The sequence below is a fragment of the Mesocricetus auratus genome, unplaced genomic scaffold, assembly GCF_017639785.1.
Source record: "Mesocricetus auratus isolate SY011 unplaced genomic scaffold, BCM_Maur_2.0 Super-Scaffold_100045, whole genome shotgun sequence".
In the NCBI taxonomy this organism is placed as follows: domain Eukaryota; kingdom Metazoa; phylum Chordata; class Mammalia; order Rodentia; family Cricetidae; genus Mesocricetus; species Mesocricetus auratus.
Genome location: NW_024429222.1, coordinates 841821 through 858671, shown reverse-complemented (window position 1 = coordinate 858671; position 16851 = coordinate 841821). Strand labels below are relative to the sequence as shown.

Genomic DNA, 16851 nt, shown 5'->3' with positions numbered 1-16851 from the left:
GCCAGGCCCATGTTGAACCGAATACTGACTGACATGTGGCCTCCCTCCCATCACTGAAGTGACAGTGGTTCTCTGTTTTTAGGATGACGTAAATGCTCAGCATGGCTTCTAAGGCCCTATGGAACTTAGCCATTACCTGCTTCCCTAGCCCTGTTTCTGGTAACTATCCCTCACTGTGTGAGCTCACCCACCTTGAATCCATTTCTGAAACTCTAAGCCTCTTCCCAGATCAAGACCTTTTCCACTTAGAAAACACCTCCTCTCCCACGTTCCCCAACCCATTCCCCAATCTTTTAGTCTTTCTCAGAGGAACCTTCTATAGCTCCTGCTGCGACCATTACAGCACTTGGTCTTTTTCTTCACAACAGAACAGAAACTGAAAAACTCGTGAGGTGACCTCTGTGTATGTGGTGTTAACGCTAGACTGTCATAACATTGGCATGTAGGCAGACGCCAAGCGGCCCACCTGGTTCCCTAAGGTCTCCTCAGCACCGAGCACAATGCCCGGCAGAGGAGGAGCACCAGCGTGTGCTGACAACAGAGGCCCAGGGGCAACCTCAAGCATCCTATAGCTTCCCACCAGTTAGATCTGCTGGTGGATCCTGTGCAGGGAAATTGAAGCTGCGATTATATCCAGGGTCATGACACTATCAGGGACTAGAAGCCACTGTTAGTTCAGGCATCTGTACTGGCCTGCCCTTGGGGTCCTGACAGGATACGTCCTCAGCTGCAGCCACTAAGAGCACCGCCTGTGCACATTCACTATGTTCCCTGCCAACCTCCAAGTTTTCTCTCCTTCTGCTTCTCTGCCTGTCTCTCTGCCCCCCCTTCTCTTCTGCTACTCCTGTCCCCAGAGGTCTCCCCCTCTTTTCCCATTCATTTTTTTCCCAATAAAAAGCCCTCCCATCCAAGTTCTGCTGCATGACATCAGAGCTCGGGCAGCCCACTCTGCTCACTGAGCCTGTCTCCTGGCCAGCTAGTTCAAACACCTAGCCCTAACTTGCAAGGCTGTTCTTCACAAGAGTGAACCCTGGGTAAGAACGGGCCATCTCTGCACATACAGAAATACCGTCGCTAGCTCCAGTGGTCAGGTAAATGTTGTCTGGGTCTGCAGGCACACCATCTCTCCTGGTGATAAAGGCTGCCACATCCTCACGGATACAGTTAACACCCTGGCTGGCACTGTAAGATCCTGTGAGACAACAAGCAAGACAGTGATTAGAGGCGAGATGTCTGGTTCAACAAAATGAGTGTGACATCCACAGATTAACTGGGGGTAAAGACAGCTACAGACACTAAAGTAGGGCCTCCCTCCCACTGCTCTGGGCTCTGGAACTATGGCAAGCTGCTTACCTACTTATTTGGGCCCACACACGCACCCAGTGCTTACTGAGTACCTATTATACATTAAGCCCTGGTTTCTAATGTGTCTAGTGGTGCCCATACCTGAGATACAGACGTGTTTTATGACAACTGTATCCATTAGATCTGGGGTTTCTATGTTTTAGGTAGGTGCTTACGCATGGTTCTACAGAACTTGAGAGAATGGGTTGACACTAGTACTCCAGAATCGCACAGGGCTCTAAGTGGCACCAACACAGATCCTGGAGACTGACCCTGGAGCACCTAACCACCACTGCTCCCTCCACACTACACCTCTGCTTAGAAGTCACTTCTCGTGTGAGTGTTCATCTGCTTCCCAGTTTACAAACTGGCCCATCACCATCTCCAAATGCCCTCTCCACCCTGGGTACCCCAGCCCCTTTCACCGGATCACACCACCCTACACCTCAAGGGTTTTGCTCACACTGCTCCCTCTATCTGGAATGCATCTGTGAGCTCTCTTTTGCTCAGCCTCCTCTTTTGTTTTTTTGTTTTTGTTTTTTTTTTTTTGCTTTGTTTTTTGAGACAGGGTCTCTACATACAATCCAGTCACTACATAAGCCACGCTGGCCTCAAACTTGCAGAGGTCTGTCTGCCTCTGCCTTCTGAGCATTGGGGTTAAAGGTGTGGATCACCACACCAGCTCCAATCTGTTTTCTTGAACTCTCCCTCTACATTAGGACCCCTTGATGTAATCCTATAGCTTTCTGCCCCTTATCCAATTAAGTCATGAAAGCTGGGAATGGCACACATATATAAAATTCATAGTAATTATTTATATACGTATGTATCTATGTGTGGTCATATGCACATGAGTGCAGATGCCTTCAGAAGTCAAAAGCATTGGACACCCCACCACCACCACTACCACCACCCAGAGCAAGAGTTAAAGGCAGTTAGTTGTGAGCAGCCTGGCCTGACATGGTTGCTGGGAACTGAACTCCAGTCCTCTGCAAAAGCAACACATGCAGCCAGGCAGAGGCGGCGCACGCCTTTAATCCCAGCACCCGGGAGGCAGAGGTAGGCGGATCTCTGTGAGTTCAAGGCTAGCCTGGTCTACAGAGCGAGTTCCAGGACAGCCTCCAAAGCCACAGAGAAACCCTGTCTCGAAAAACAAAACAACAAACAGCAGCAAATGCTCTTAACGGCTAAGCCATCTCTCCAGCCCCTGAGTAGTCAGTGTCTACTCCTCTCAAAATGGGCCGTACATTCCACGAGCACAGAGACTATTCACCTCAATCACTCAGTCAGCGTGCGGAATAGCACCTGGAGCACAATACGTGCCTTGAGTCAGGTCAGACAAAGCTCACAGCTCCCAACTCCTCCTGGATACTTAGTATCCAGGACACAACCTAAGCACTAAACTGCTAGTCAGACCGACAAGAAAGAAAGCACTAGTAAGAAACATTTTTTTTAAAGACAGAGTCTCTATGTAGCTCTGGCTAGGCTCAAATTAATAAGATCTGTTTGACTTTGCCTTAGGACTACTGGAATTAAAGGGCATGTCACCACACCCTATCAATTAAAAACTGATTTTAAGAGTCATGAGAAAACCGTGTGGACTTTAAGACTTCATGCACAGGGCCTAGAAAGACAGCTCAGCAGTGAAGAGGGCAGGCTGTCCTTGCAGAGGACCCAGATTCAATCCTCAGCACCATCTGAAGGCTCACTGACACCTGGGGCTGCAGTTCCAGAAGATTAACACCTTCTTCTGGCCCCTGGGCACGACACACACCTGGGACACATAGAGACTGCTCTTCCAGAGGACCTGGGCTCAACCAACACCCAGCACCCACATGTGGCTCACAGCCTTCTATAATTCCAAGTTCCAGGAGATCCAAGGCCCTTTCCTCGCCTCCACAGACAGAAGGCTCTCAAGTGGTGTAGAGATACACATGCAGGCAAAAATGCCTATATACATAAAATAAAAATGTTTAAAGTTTAAAAAACACCCTTCATATACACATTCAGTAATCCATACCCTGGTCAATATGGTCCTAGAGAACACCAACACATCCCACTTCCTTTTCCTTTCACTGCAGAAAACAGTTGGGGCTGCCAAGGGCTCAGCTGACAGTGGCATCTCAACACCACCATTACAAGGACCACACGAACTGTTCCTTGCAGTGGGCAGGGCCCGGCTGCATCCCTGCATCTAACAGGAGGCTCTGGCAGATACACCAGCCTTTCTTACAAATCCAGAAGGGAGAGACAAGATACTCCCTAGTTTAAAGATGAGAAGGAAGGCCCAGAATGCATTTCCCTTATCTGTATTCATGAGCTCCTGGGACAAAGCCTAGTGTAGACCCTTATGGTCTACTGGCCTCCTCCTGTGATGCCCCAAGACAACCCTTCCATAGATACAGCCTCTCACCTACCCCCTAGCTCAAGCTGACAAAGAGGGGCAAAAATCAATAGATGAGGGTTAGTGGGCGGAACAAAGATTCACTCCCCATCCCCTCACATAAGATGCACATAAAGCAAACTCCCCTCCCCTTCTCCTGCCTCTCCCGTAGAACGTCTGGAGGCCATCGGGGCTTTGAGAAATACATTTGTCCTCTGTGCTAGGCAGAGGGTACAGGAAAAGAAATGCCTCCCCCACGATTTAGAGCTCAGGCTGACAGGCAGGGAAGCAGGGGCACTGGCCTGTTCCTAAGAGTGTTGACAGGGTCACCATGGCCAGGTAAGCACAGAGCCCACAAGAGAGAGTGCAGAAAAGGGGGGGAGGGTAGCATGGAGGAGGCAGGGGGACAGGGACTGTTCCCTAACTGAGCAATTCAGAGAAACTCTGTCTCACTCTTGGCTCTAGGTCTCAGAACACTAGGGCGCATATCCTAAGAAATCTTTTGAGAACAACTGGCTTTTTGATTGAGATGCGCTGTGCAGGCGCTGGGGAAGGAAGGGGGAATAAACAAGAAGATGAGAACAGAGAGCTAGAGGCCAAGAGTTGGACTCTAAGTGGGGGAGGGAGGGGAGTATCATTTTCACATCCACAGAGGTCAAATTCAGGAGCTCCATGCATGGAGCCAGAGGGGACCTGCCTCTATCAGGAGACAGACTGCTGGGCCTGGGCTCTCCACAAAGAGGGACAGAGGGAGGGCAGAAGGGATGGAGCACAGTGGGGGGCTGGGGGGGGATGGGGTAATGGGGACAATTCAACTGAAGTAAGCCAAACAAAGCCTGGCAGAGGTGACCTGCGTGCTTCCTGTCCTCGGCAAGCAGTAGCCGTTTCTCAGACAACACCACAGATACAAGGGGCTTGAGCAAGGCTGGGAACTATCCTCTTACTCAGACTCCAGCTGGTTACTGAACCAAACCTTCGTCAGCCTAACGCGCCCAGACCCAGAAGAATGGAGGTGCCTGTACTTGAGTTTCCGACCCACCCAAAGACGGCGCGGATACCACTGACTCAGATTAGAGGGAGAAAGAGTGTGTATGCGTCTGCGCACACCCTGCACGTCAGCCACCTTCCTAGCACAGCCACCTCCCATCCCTTTGCTTGGTGACGGGCCCAGACCCATCCTGGAACCCGCGTTCACTTCACATCCTTGAGGACTTGCAAGCTGGGCCTCACCCAAGCTGTTTCCGCCACAAGCCTGCAGGATCCGCCGGGCCCGCTTCTTAGCATCTTCTGGGAAGCTGGGGCTGCTTAGCAGATTTGGGTAGGTGCAGAGTGCCATTACCTAAAAAAAGAGGGTACAGCTGAGCTTACAAGGTGGTACCGAAGCCGGGCAAGGTGCAGAGAGAAGGTGGCAACTCCACACCATGCCGCATGCAGCATGCCCCTCCACGAGAGCTGAGGCTGTGGGAGCTCAGGGGAGCAAACAGGAAGACGCTGGCTCTCTGCAGGAAGAGAGATTCCGACGGCCAAGGCTTGGCCCAAGAATGGGGTGCCACAGGAGGAGCCATGGCAGATTGTGAGATGTTACTTGGCCCTGGACTCTACTCATCTGTGAGGAACACTGGACCCAAACATCTAGGATCACAAGAGCCAGAGGGTCTCCTGGGTAAGGGGTTGGGCCTCAGTGGGGAGCAAGAATTTGCTGACAAGAAAGCTATAAGACCCCCTGCAGGCCCACAGCCTGAAGCCCTCCTCACCCTGCTCTTCCTCTAGACTAATCTTCAGATCTGAAAGCCGGAAAGGCTTTCCCTCCCTGTAACATAAAATCACCTAAACACACAAACTGAGAGGATTAACCAAGGCCATGGGTGATAAGGTGTCAGTAAAACCCAGTGCACCTGTCTAAAGCTGGCGACTGAGGAAACAAGCCAGGCTCACTATAGGGGTGTGGGGAGCGGAGAACAGGTCATAGCTCTGATAGCAGTCTGACCAGTTCTGTGGCTTTTCTTTCTCTGGGTAAAGAGCAATACCCTAGCTGACCCTTTGTCCCGGGGGCATTACGAAGACCAGAGGAGACTGATGAAGGCTACAAGCAGCTGATACCACGCAAGACAAGTTAAGACAATTGGGGTCCAGGGCTCAGTTGACTTTGGGGATGAGTTTGACAGCCTGTAACCTACTCACGGCTTGAGACCAGGTCTGTATCTGGAACCTGACACTCAAGGGCCTTGGCCCTCCTCTTGCCTCTGCTCCTCTCACAGAGGTACCGTTTGGTACCCCAACTTCTGCATCCTGAGCCCAATCCACTCATCTCCACAGCCCTCCAAAGGTCAACGGTTTCGGGGCGTTCCTCAGACCAGGACCGGCTGTACCCTTCTTCCGTCACACAGGGGCTGCAGCTGGGGCTTCCTAGCAGCAACAGCCCTCTGCCCCAAAGGAAAGGCAAGGGCACCCCACTGTGTGCCACTTCTGAAGGTGGTGACACGGGTAGAGAAAAGAGAACGGGGCTGCCATTTTGAAAGGTGGTCACCCGCCTTGCCTGTGAACCTTGACCACCCACGGTACCTAAGCAGGCCCATTCCTCCTCCAGGGAAGAGCTCTCCATAGTTAGGTCTCCTACCCCTCCCTGGTCGGGTTGCCCAGAGGCATCTTCCTTCCCCGCTTTCCCTCTTTCTGGCCTGCTGGTCCTGCACCATTTTGTCACCGATGTTCAGACATAAACACTGAAACTCGACATCATCTAGAGCCCTTATGAGGGGATGAGGGAGGCAGGGACTGCTGTAACCTGGACTTCCTGCTGGGCTGGAGGAAGACCTCATCTACCCTCCAAGGCACCCTGATGACTTCCACAAAGGCAGCCAGCACTCAAACCCAGGGGCTCCCTCCACCCTGGGTACCCCCTCCCGCCAGCTGGGCTTGTACTTCTCTGTCCCATTACACACACGTGATCACCCTAACAGAAGTTCTGTGTCAGGACCCCAGACCTAGCACGGACAAAAACCTCCCTGGAAGCGTCCTACCCCAGACCACCCCAAATGGGCTATGGCATTTTTGATGCCCTCGGGAGGGACTGCTAAAAGAGGGGACTGCAGGAGCCTGAAATGGCTGCCATTGGCGGCACATCCCTCGGGGACTGGCCCCTCCCGGGTTCCAGCTTAGGGCTCGAGGCCTGTTCCTGAGGGCGGGCTCACCTGACGGAGGAAGGTGATTGGCTGCTGGCCCATAGCATGGGCATCCCCGATGTTGGCTCGGATTACCTCTGTGAATGGTTTTTTGATACCCTGCAGAGAAAAGGTGGCAGGTGGTTATTTAACGACTCTTAGACCCTACATTCCTGAGGCCAAGCTGTAGAATAGAATTACCACAAGATATTAATAAACAATCCTATTTTGAGCCTCACCAAATGTCAAGCAGTGCTAACCAAGCCTGTGACATGCCTGACCCCATTTAATCTTCACAGCCATTTCCGTGAGGAAGAACCAGGAGCAACCCCATTTCACACACGAGGAAGCTGGGGTTCCAAAAGACTAACAGACTTGCTCGGTGTCACACAATTGATAACACAGCTTTAGGATTAGAAGTTTGGAAGCCAGGCCTCAGTGCACTCTGCTCTATTGCCCCCTACTTACCGGACGAACTGTGGGGTGGCTGGAGCGCCCTAAGGCAGCCCCAAAGGTGTCACTTCACCAGGATTTATAAAAGAAAACACTGGGACCAAAGTAGCGTGGAGAAACAGTGAGGCCAGCAGCAAATATGCCAAGTGTCGGGGAGGGAGAGCCTAGATGTCCCTATCCCCTGGGCCCAAGCAGACTTTCACTTTGAGAGCATAAGAAAGAGACGCTAAGTTCATGTTCCCCTCCCGAGGACATCCACCCCCGGCAGTTAGGTCCTGCCTTGTTCTCTTGCAACCCTGGTTTTGCAGAAAGGCTAGTTTCCTTTTCTTTCTTTTTTTAGCAGAAAGGGACAATGAAGTGAGCACTAAACAGGAATCACAGAGGGACTAACTCAGAGAGATCTGAGCCAGGCGGTGGCAGCACACGCCTTTAATCCCAGCACTCGGGAGGCAGAGGCAGGTGGATCTCTGTGAGTTCGAGGCCAGCCTGGTCTACAGAGTGAGTTCTAGGACAGCCAAGGCTACACAAAGAAACCCTATCTTATCGAGAGAGACAGACAGAAACAGAGACAGACAGACAGACACACACACACACACACAGAGACAGGCAGACACACACACACACACACACACACACAGAGACAGACAGACAGACAGACATTTGGATGTCATTAGGGAGTGAGTGAAAGACACTTCAGCTGCTACAAAGGTAAAATGGATGGAGATATGGAAACAGAGGAGTCTACACAGCTCCCTGATAAATCCAGAATTAGCTACTGGAGGAAGAGACTAGACAAGTTTAAAGACCTCCCCAGGTGACTGAGAAGACCATCGGGAACAGACGCCACCTTACACAGCTAGTCCAGGAAGGAGGCTCTGAGTGTCACTGTGGAGGAAGAAGGGATAAGGGTGGGAAGGCCTTGCCACCTGTGCTTTCCCAAATACAATAAAGATACAATTCTGCCGGGCAGTGGTGGCGCACGCCTTTAATCCCAGCACTCCGGAGGCAGAGGCAGGTGGATCTCTGTGAGTTCGAGGCCAGCCTGGTCTACAGAGTGAGTTCCAGGACAGCCTCCAAAACAATACAGAGAAACCCTGACTCGAAAAACCAAAAAAAGATACAATTCTATGGTTTTGACACTGGTGAAGTTTGTCCTCCTGAGTGTGTGTATGTACATGCACACACAGACATGTACAAGTATATGTGTGTGTCTGCACATGTGTGCATGCGTGCATACCATGCTCAGGTGTGTGTTTGAGCATGGGCAAACATGTACAGGCCAGAGGAGGATTCTGGCTGGTCTCCATAGCTCTCCATCTTGTTGCTCCAAGATGGGATGTCTCATTGCCCCTGACACTGCTGTTTTTTGGCCGGGCCGACAGCTAGCCAGCCTTGGCACTGTTTCCATCTCCGCTGTCACCAGCACTGGGGTTTCAATGCAGGTGGGACCAGGTCTGGCTTTGTGCATGGGCACTGGGGATTTGAACTCAGGCTCACGCTCACACAATGAGCACTCTTTGGTCCTTCTCCACCATGCCTCTTTTCTTTCTTTTTTAATAATCAGTAATGTACCCTTCAACAAAAGAAGACAACGACTACGATGACGATGACAGTGTCTCCAGGAACAAAAGCAGCTGCCACTTAAGTTTTCTTCTGAGCCTCGTTTACAGCCCTAAGTCACAACGCATAGTAGGCTGAGAAAAGAAGCCTAGAACGGGCCTCAGAGCTTCACAGAGCCCGAGTCTCTGAGAGGTGTGTCTGGGAGACAGGGGACCCTGCAAGTGCCCGTGTCCCATCTGTTGAGCTAGTCAGAGGTGGCCAATTTATGGAGCTTTTCCCTGGTGCTCAGACATCTCTAGAACAAGGCAGGTGGTGGCAGCCCTTGCTGCACCAGGCTGGGTCAGGGGTGAGAGCAGGAGAGATAGGAATGTAGTCTGCCAAGGCTCACCCCACAAGTGGGAGCCAAGAAGGCTGGTTATGAGGCAGCTACCTAAGTCACAGCATACAAAAGGCAGGCCCACACCCCCTGGCACTGGCCTGGGTTCCTGCTGAGGAACCCTCCGTCAGCCTTTAAATCACTGTAGCTCTAAGTCTACAGCTACTGAACGTAGGTGACTTCTGTGGTATGGAGAGCCTATGCTAACAGTAAGAAATAAATCTGTCACAGCCAAGAAGACCAAGACTCAGCACAGTTATAGGCCTGGGCCCTGGGCCAACCCAATACAGAAGAAAATAATGCCTGGAAAACAGCCCCTGGATGTCCCTTCCCTGTGCCCTCCCCCTGGCACTGGTAAGCAATTCAGGGCTTGTAGACATGAAGCCTGGGAACACCGAGCACCCCCTTTTCTTGGGTCTTTGTGCCTACAGACCATGGACACTTTGCACGATGGATGAGCTTGGGCCAGGAAAGCGGTTCCCTTGAATAGACAAGTAGACCACTCTATACAGCCAAGAGCAACCACTCAGAAGGGTGTTCTGGGCAGACAAGCTCCACATGGGCTTGGAAAGACCAAGGTACCCCAGAAAGATTCTGACCCAAAGTGCTTATCCAGGCCTGGTATGTGCACTCAGAGGGGCCACTGCCCCAGCTCAGCACCTTGGCAGGGGAACTAACAAGCATGCCGTGTTCCGGCCGTCTCTCATGGCATTCTAGAGTTCAGTTGTCTAACGCACTTGTACACATCCAGCCCACAACTGCATCCCAGGCGGCACTGAGGGTGGGTCCAGGGGAGGCAGGGCATGCTCTCTTCCTATCAGGGGACAGTAGTGGTGAAACACTTCTTCAGAGGAAAACAGAAAAAGATTTATATTCCCTCTCCACAGCCCAGCACCACTAAAGGACACCAAGTCAAACGGGGACAAGGCAAAACAAAAGAAGTAATCAAAGAACAGGGAAGGCTGAGGAGGTGGCTCAGGCGGGTACAGTGACCTGAGTTAGAGCCCCAGAATCACATTAAAAAAGCAAAAACAAAAACCCCTCAAATGCAATGGTGTATGTTTATAATCTCAGTGCTGGGAAGTGCAAACAAGTGAATTCCCAGGGTTCACCAGCCTAGATGAATCCATGAGTTCCAGGCAAATGGGAGCCCCTGTCTCCAAATCTAAGGTGTACAGCATCCAAGAATGACCAATGTTGTCCTGTGGCTTCTACATGCTCCCTACATGTATGTGTGTGCACCTGTATACACACACACACACACACACACACACACACACACACACGTGAGAAAAATGCTGTTTTATTAAAAAAAAAAAAAGCGCTAGTCAGGTATGGTGGCACATGCCTTTAATCCCAGGGCTTGGAAGGCATGTGCAGGTATTCCCAGAGGGAATAATTTTATTCTCTATTACTCAATTTTTGTTTTCTTTTGAGACAGGGTCTTACTTTGTAGCCTTGGCTGCTTGGCTGGCCTGGAACTCGCTATGTAGACCAGTCTGGCCTGGAATCCTCAGATGATATCCACCTGCCCAGGCCTCCCCAGTGCTGGGATCAAAGGTGTGTGCCATCGCACCTGGTAATTCTCCATATTTTAAAGTAAAATCTAAACTCTGAAAATGACCGGTGAGATTCAACCACTTGAGCTTAGCATATCCAGGGCTATGAATTTTATCCAGCTAACGACGACAGCCAGGTGTTAGGAGACTATGTTTACATGCAACACACCCTGATGGTAACACAAATCAATCTTTTCTAATTCTGAACCTTCTGCTCTTCGTGAGCTTTTTTGTTTTATTTACTTTGTGTTCCTGTAGGTGCATACGTGTGCAAGTAGAGGTCACAGGTCAACCTTGGGCGTGGTTCCTCAGGAGTCATCCACCTCATGTTTTAAGACGGTGTCTCTCATCGGCTTGAGTAGGCTGCTCCTGGTCAGGAAACCCCAGGGATCCTGTGTGCTTCCCCAGCACTGGGGATACAAGTGCGTGCCACCATGCCTGCCCTTTTCATATGAGTTCTGAGGATCAAACTCAAGCCCCTGTGCTTATATGGCAAGCACTTTTATATTTCCGATTTTTGAAACAGAGGTTTCCTACATCACTCAGGCTGACCCTAAGTCCTGGACTCAAGTCCGCCCCCCCCACTCCCAAGTAGCTAGATTTACAGCCACCCCACCACCACCCCACCCTGCTGGTGTTTACTTTTACAATTGGAAAAGTAAAGCCATTCCGTCACTTTGCTGTGCCAAGTCCTGATCCCGGCCCTTGAACAAACAAGAGAAAAAAGAAGCTTGAGAAACTGTCAGATCCTCTCAACCCCCTAACTGCAAGTTTATTAAAATTGCTGATCTCAATGACCGATGGGATCTCCCTTGGGGCTGCTCCCCGGGGAGAAATAGACCCCTGGTCTGGCTATTACCCCTAGCCTCTTCCCCTCTTCCTTCATGCTACCTTATCAGAGCCCTGCCAGCCACCCTGGAGACAAACACCAGGGCCACATGTCCAGCTGGTACTACCTAGCAGTAAAGAACTCACAGAAACAGTTCCGTAAGCATCATAAGGTGCCGGGAACTACCAAGGGTGTCACCTCAGGTCCCCCAGGACAAGGCTCAGAGAAAGGAGCAAGTGGGCCAGCTAAGCTCTTTGCCTCCTTTATAGACTAGGGAAACTGATGCCCAGAGAACACATGGAATTTGCCCCGAGTCTTGGTACAAACCTCTTGACCAGATAAAACCCCTTAGAATATTCGTGCAATTTGTGTTGCTATAATTCAAACCAGGCAGAGGAAAAAAAAAAAAAACAACAAATCTTCCAAAGGCAACACAAACAAAAGATAAATAAAAGCAAACAGGACTCAGAATACAGCTGTAGGTCCATGGCGGAATGCTTGCCTAGCATTAGTAAAGCCCTAAATTCAAGTCTCCAGCACCAACCTGCATCCTCCCAAAAGGGAAAGAAACAACTGACAAGTATGGCTGACATAGCTGAATGATAGGACCAGAGAGTGGCGGTGCACACCTTCTGTGAGTCCCAGGACAGCCTGATCAATGTAGAACGATTGAGGTCTGTTAAGACTACATAGTCAGAACCTGTCTTAAAACAAAAACACCAGAGAAGAGTGTAGGTGGACAGAGAACTTCTCAGCTAACTTGGGGAGCTCAAACTTGGGTGTGTGGAATGTCTGCCTAGGAAGTCAGGATGCTTCTGGCTCAATGACCAAGACATGTATCTACCTGAGCTATACCACTGCTGGAAACCCTTCCTAGATACATGGAGTTGCATAGTAAAGTCCCGAGTCATCCGCCCTGCCTCCCTCTGCCACGAAAACTTTTACTAAGGGCATCTACCCCTCCCCGTAAACCTAGAACTTCCCAACTTCCCTGCCGTTGATCACAGCGCTGACTGCTCTCGGAACGTTCGCACATACTCTCTACAAGACCGGAATAGCAGTATGCAGCCTGGACCTAAGCTCAGTGACCTTTTGGTTCTCACCATCCTCTATTTTATGGAGCTGACACGGAAGCTGCTGTTTCGCAAAAAGGTAGAGGTAATTCCTGGAACCTCTCCCATCTCTGGAACCAGAGAAATCAGCTGTGATGTGATAAAACAGGGAACACATTAACCCTAGCTTTGTTTTAGCAGGGAGACTGTTGCCTCAAGGAGGGACAGCTGCAGCCTCCCAGATACCAAAGATCGGAAAAGAAGAACACATGCTCTATGCCCACCAGTATGTCAGGCAGGCAGAGAATGGGGCCAGCCTTCTCTGGGACACCCTGGGCTGGAGAGACGGGGCAGGGGCTAACAGCGCACTCTGCTCTCTCAGAAGACTCCAGTTCAGTTCCCACATCGGGTGGCTCACAAGCACCTGTGAGCTTGGAAGCACTTCAGCTTCCAAGAAGATTCAACTCTTGTTTTGCTTTGTTTTCTAGACAGGGTTTCTCTGTGTAGCCCTGGCTGTCCTGGAACTACACCTCTGTAGACCAGGCTGGCCTCCAGCTCAGATATCTGCTGCCTCTGCCTCCTGAGTGCTGGGATTAAAGGGCCACCACCACTCAGCACAGACCCAACTCTTCCTGTACTCACATGCACACAACTACACAAATACACATATTTAAAAATAATAAAAATAGCCAGGTGTTGATGGTGCATGCCTTTAATCCCAGCACTGCAGAGGCAGGCGGATCTCTGTGAGTTCGAGGCCAGCCTGGTCTACAGAGTGAGTTCCAGGACAGCCTCCAAAACTACACAGAGAAACCCTGTCTCGAAAAACCAAATAATAATAATAATAATAATAATAATAATAATAATAATAAATCTTTTTCAACACTTATTTCTATTTCATTTGCATTGGTATTTGCCTGAATGTATGTCTGTGTGAGGGTGTCTTATCTTGTAGTTACAGACAGGTATGAGCTGCCATATGGGTGCTGGGAATTGAACCCTGGTCCTCTGGAAGAGCAGCCAGTGTTCTTAACACTGAGCCATTTCTCTCCAGCCCATAAAAATAAATCTTAAAAAACAAAAACAGACAAAAAAAAACCCCTTAATCCTGCAAAGGGTTAGCAACAGACACTGAACTCCTTTTGTCTAACTCACAATACTGAGTAGAACTGAGTGTCTAAGGAGATATCAGCAGACCCATCAAATTCCCCATGGAAAGAGAAGACCCCGAGAGCTCCCCTCACTTATTCAAAGATACTGAGTGACCACACTATCTTAGAAACACTGGGATCTAGTGACCCTGGGAACAAAATCAAGAAACTTTCCCATCCATCCACATCCTGGGTCAGAACTATCTGGTAACATTTTATTTTGTTTTCTTAGACCAAGCTGACCTTGAACTCACAGAGATTCTCTTGCCTCTGCCTCCTGAGGGATAGGACTAAAGGTGTATGCTATCATCCCCCCTTCTCCCCGCTAACATTTTCTTATTAATCTTAGGAGTGTTTTCCTTTTGACATTCCCTCTTGACTCTGCCTTCTAAATTCCACTCAGTATCCTAACACCAGGCGTTGGTGGCGCACGCCTTTAATCCCAGCACTCCGGAGGCAGAGGCAGGCAGACCTCTGTGAGTTCGAGGCCAGCCTGGTCTATAAGAGCTAGTTCCAGGACAGCCTCCAAAGCCACAGAGAAACCCTGTCTCGAAAAACCAAAAAAAAAAAAAACCAACAACAACAACAACAAAAAAAACAACAAAAAACCAGTATCCTAGCAGGGCGCTGTGGTGTGTGCCTGTAAGCTCCAACACATGGAGTTAGAGGCAGTAGGACACAGAGTCCCAGGCCAACCTGGGCTACCCTGCCAAACCTTGTCCCCAGAACAAAGAACTTGTTTTCATCCAAGGGCATGTCCTACATACATACAGCCAAACCACCCTGGTTGGGGCAGGGAGAAATCACCTCACAGTTTTTTACAACAGCTATGAATTCAAGCCAACATCCCTGGCACCACCAAGATGAAGTCCCAGGGTTGCCTCATTAAGGCCAAAAGACCCCAACTCTCTGACTGTAGCAGTCACGGTTCTCGAGGTACAAGTGAAGGAATTCAGCCAGTCTCTTCTACAGAGTCCTATTCTTGTCAATTGTGGCTGGCAAACGCCCAACAGGCCTCAGCCCCCCCGGGGGGCGGGGGCGGGAGGGGGAAGGTTCGGGAACAAACTGGCCGACAACCTCCCATTCCTCCTTCTGCTCCTAACTCACCACCCCCTCACCACCCCCACAGACCCCTTCATCTCCCTGTCTTCAATCAGAGCCCCTACTTATTCACTATCTGAAAATCCCACTTGTATATTCACTGGTTTTCCTCCTTCCCAGGGATCTTGGTTCCACGAGGACACTTAGGGAACACGCAGTGCCTGGCAGCATAGACCACTCACTCAATCATTGGGTGCAATTCAACAAGTGAACCGTCGGAAAGCCTCACTTCGTGCCAGATGCGGGGCACTGGTGAGTGACCGGCGAGAGAGGGGGCGTTCTCTCGCTCCAGCCAAAATTGGCACAATGAAAAAGCTGGAAGCTGTGGGTGGAGGTCCTGCTGGAGGACCCCAGAGGGGTTTTTGCCAAGGTCCTTCCCGCCATGAGCGCCCCCTGGCCTCACGCCCCGCAGGCCCCGCGCTCACCCGCTGCAGCTCCATCTCGATCTCACCGGCCTTGAGCACGATGGGTCCGCGCACGGCGTACTCCACCGCCTTCACCTGAGGGTTCATGGACTCCAGAGTGAGGATACGGTCTCGAGGGCTGCGCTCCGGTCGCACCTTGAGCGCCGCCGAGGCTTCGGCTGCAGCGCTGCTGTGACTACGGCCCCAGGGGCCCGAGGCGCGGGGGCAGGAGCCCCGCCGCACCAGCACCGCCGCCCGCTGCATCGCGAACCTGCCGGGGATAACCCTGGCCCAGAAAGAACAAGAGCAAGTCATCGCGCACAGCCCCAGGTGGACACCAGTCCCCCAAGACCCCAAGGCTCTCCGCCAGCAGCGCCAGCCTAGCTCCTGGGCTGGATTCCCACCCTCCGGTTACCAGGACCCCGCACCGCGCCACTGCAGCACCAAGACGCTGTGCAGCTGGGTGGCCCGGGCTGCACCTAATGTGCGAATGCAACGTGCCTGTGGCCGCGGGGCCGCCCGCACCGCTCCGGTTAATAAGCGCCTGGGCTGCTCCCAAGCTGAGTGGCCGGCCACCGCATCCTGGCGCCTGGCACCCGCACCTCCTGGCCCTCTGCGTTCGCACACCCACCGCCGCCGACTCCGCCCCGGGCCGGCGCGCTGGCTTCTGGGTTTTGTAGTTGTCTGGGCCGTAGCAACGCTGCTGTGATGTGCCAGATAAACTACAAGTCCTCTAGGGCCTGGCGCAGGCCGGACCGGGCTGGTCAGGGGGGCGGGGAGCTGTCGTCTGGGCGGGTTCTGGGAGGACAGAAAATCCCGACTGTATGGAGGCAGCTGTCCTTTCCAGAGGCTTTTGGAATTTAGTTATTTGCTGCTTGGCTGCTTCTTCCTAGACGCAGACCCCGCCTTCCTCCACCCTCACCTCGTGACACCTTACGGGGACGTGGACCGCGAGGTGATGCAGTCTTCGCCTTGAGTTTCATCATCCAGGCCATATGGTTCTACTGGCCGCTCAGGGGCAGCTGGTTAGGGAGTAGGGCCGCTGCGACTTGATATGCCACCCTGGCTCCTTCTCTCTTGTCAGCAAAGAGCTGGGGGAAGGGGTGGGGGTGGGGGGGCATTGTCGGGAAGGACCACACACCGAGTGGTAAGGTTTTTCAATACCACTTTATCTGAAGCCTCACCTATATTAATTCCATTTTGTTTTCTTTGTACCCTTCCCAGCATCTAAAATTACTCGTTTAGATATTTCTCACGTGCTCAGGACAGGAACAGTGTCTTTCTTGCCTGTTTTCACGACATCTCTAGCACACAGGCACTTAGTAAATATTCGTTGCACAATGAATGCACAGGACATGGAAGCAATTACTTTGGGCAAAAGTATCCAGCCAATAGGCACCTCCACATGCACACTTTGGACGTGCGGAGCAAGCTTGGGATGAGGCTAGTTTGAGTGTGTCATTGGTGCAAAGGTAGGTCGC

The 16851-nt window shown here is 51.4% G+C and overlaps 1 protein-coding gene across 2 annotated transcripts in view; it reads right to left on the bottom strand.

Moving 5' to 3' along the window:
• Gpt2 (glutamic--pyruvic transaminase 2) overlaps positions 1–15995 on the bottom strand; it is a 33219-nt gene extending 17224 nt beyond the window's left edge. The window contains exons 1-5 of one of the 2 annotated variants that reach the window (XM_005079194.4): positions 15872–15995; positions 15392–15656; positions 6916–7005; positions 4958–5066; positions 1062–1192 (exon numbers count right to left, since the gene is read on the bottom strand). In XM_005079194.4, the coding sequence (XP_005079251.1) occupies positions 1062–1192; positions 4958–5066; positions 6916–7005; positions 15392–15634 (573 nt within the window). In that variant the 5' untranslated portion in view covers positions 15635–15656; positions 15872–15995. Of the gene's footprint in view, positions 1–1061; positions 1193–4957; positions 5067–6915; positions 7006–15391; positions 15657–15798; positions 15820–15871 lie in introns of those variants that run through there. The other variant, XM_040735302.1, reaches the window with a different exon arrangement.
• Between the last annotated feature and the right edge of the window lie 856 nt (positions 15996–16851).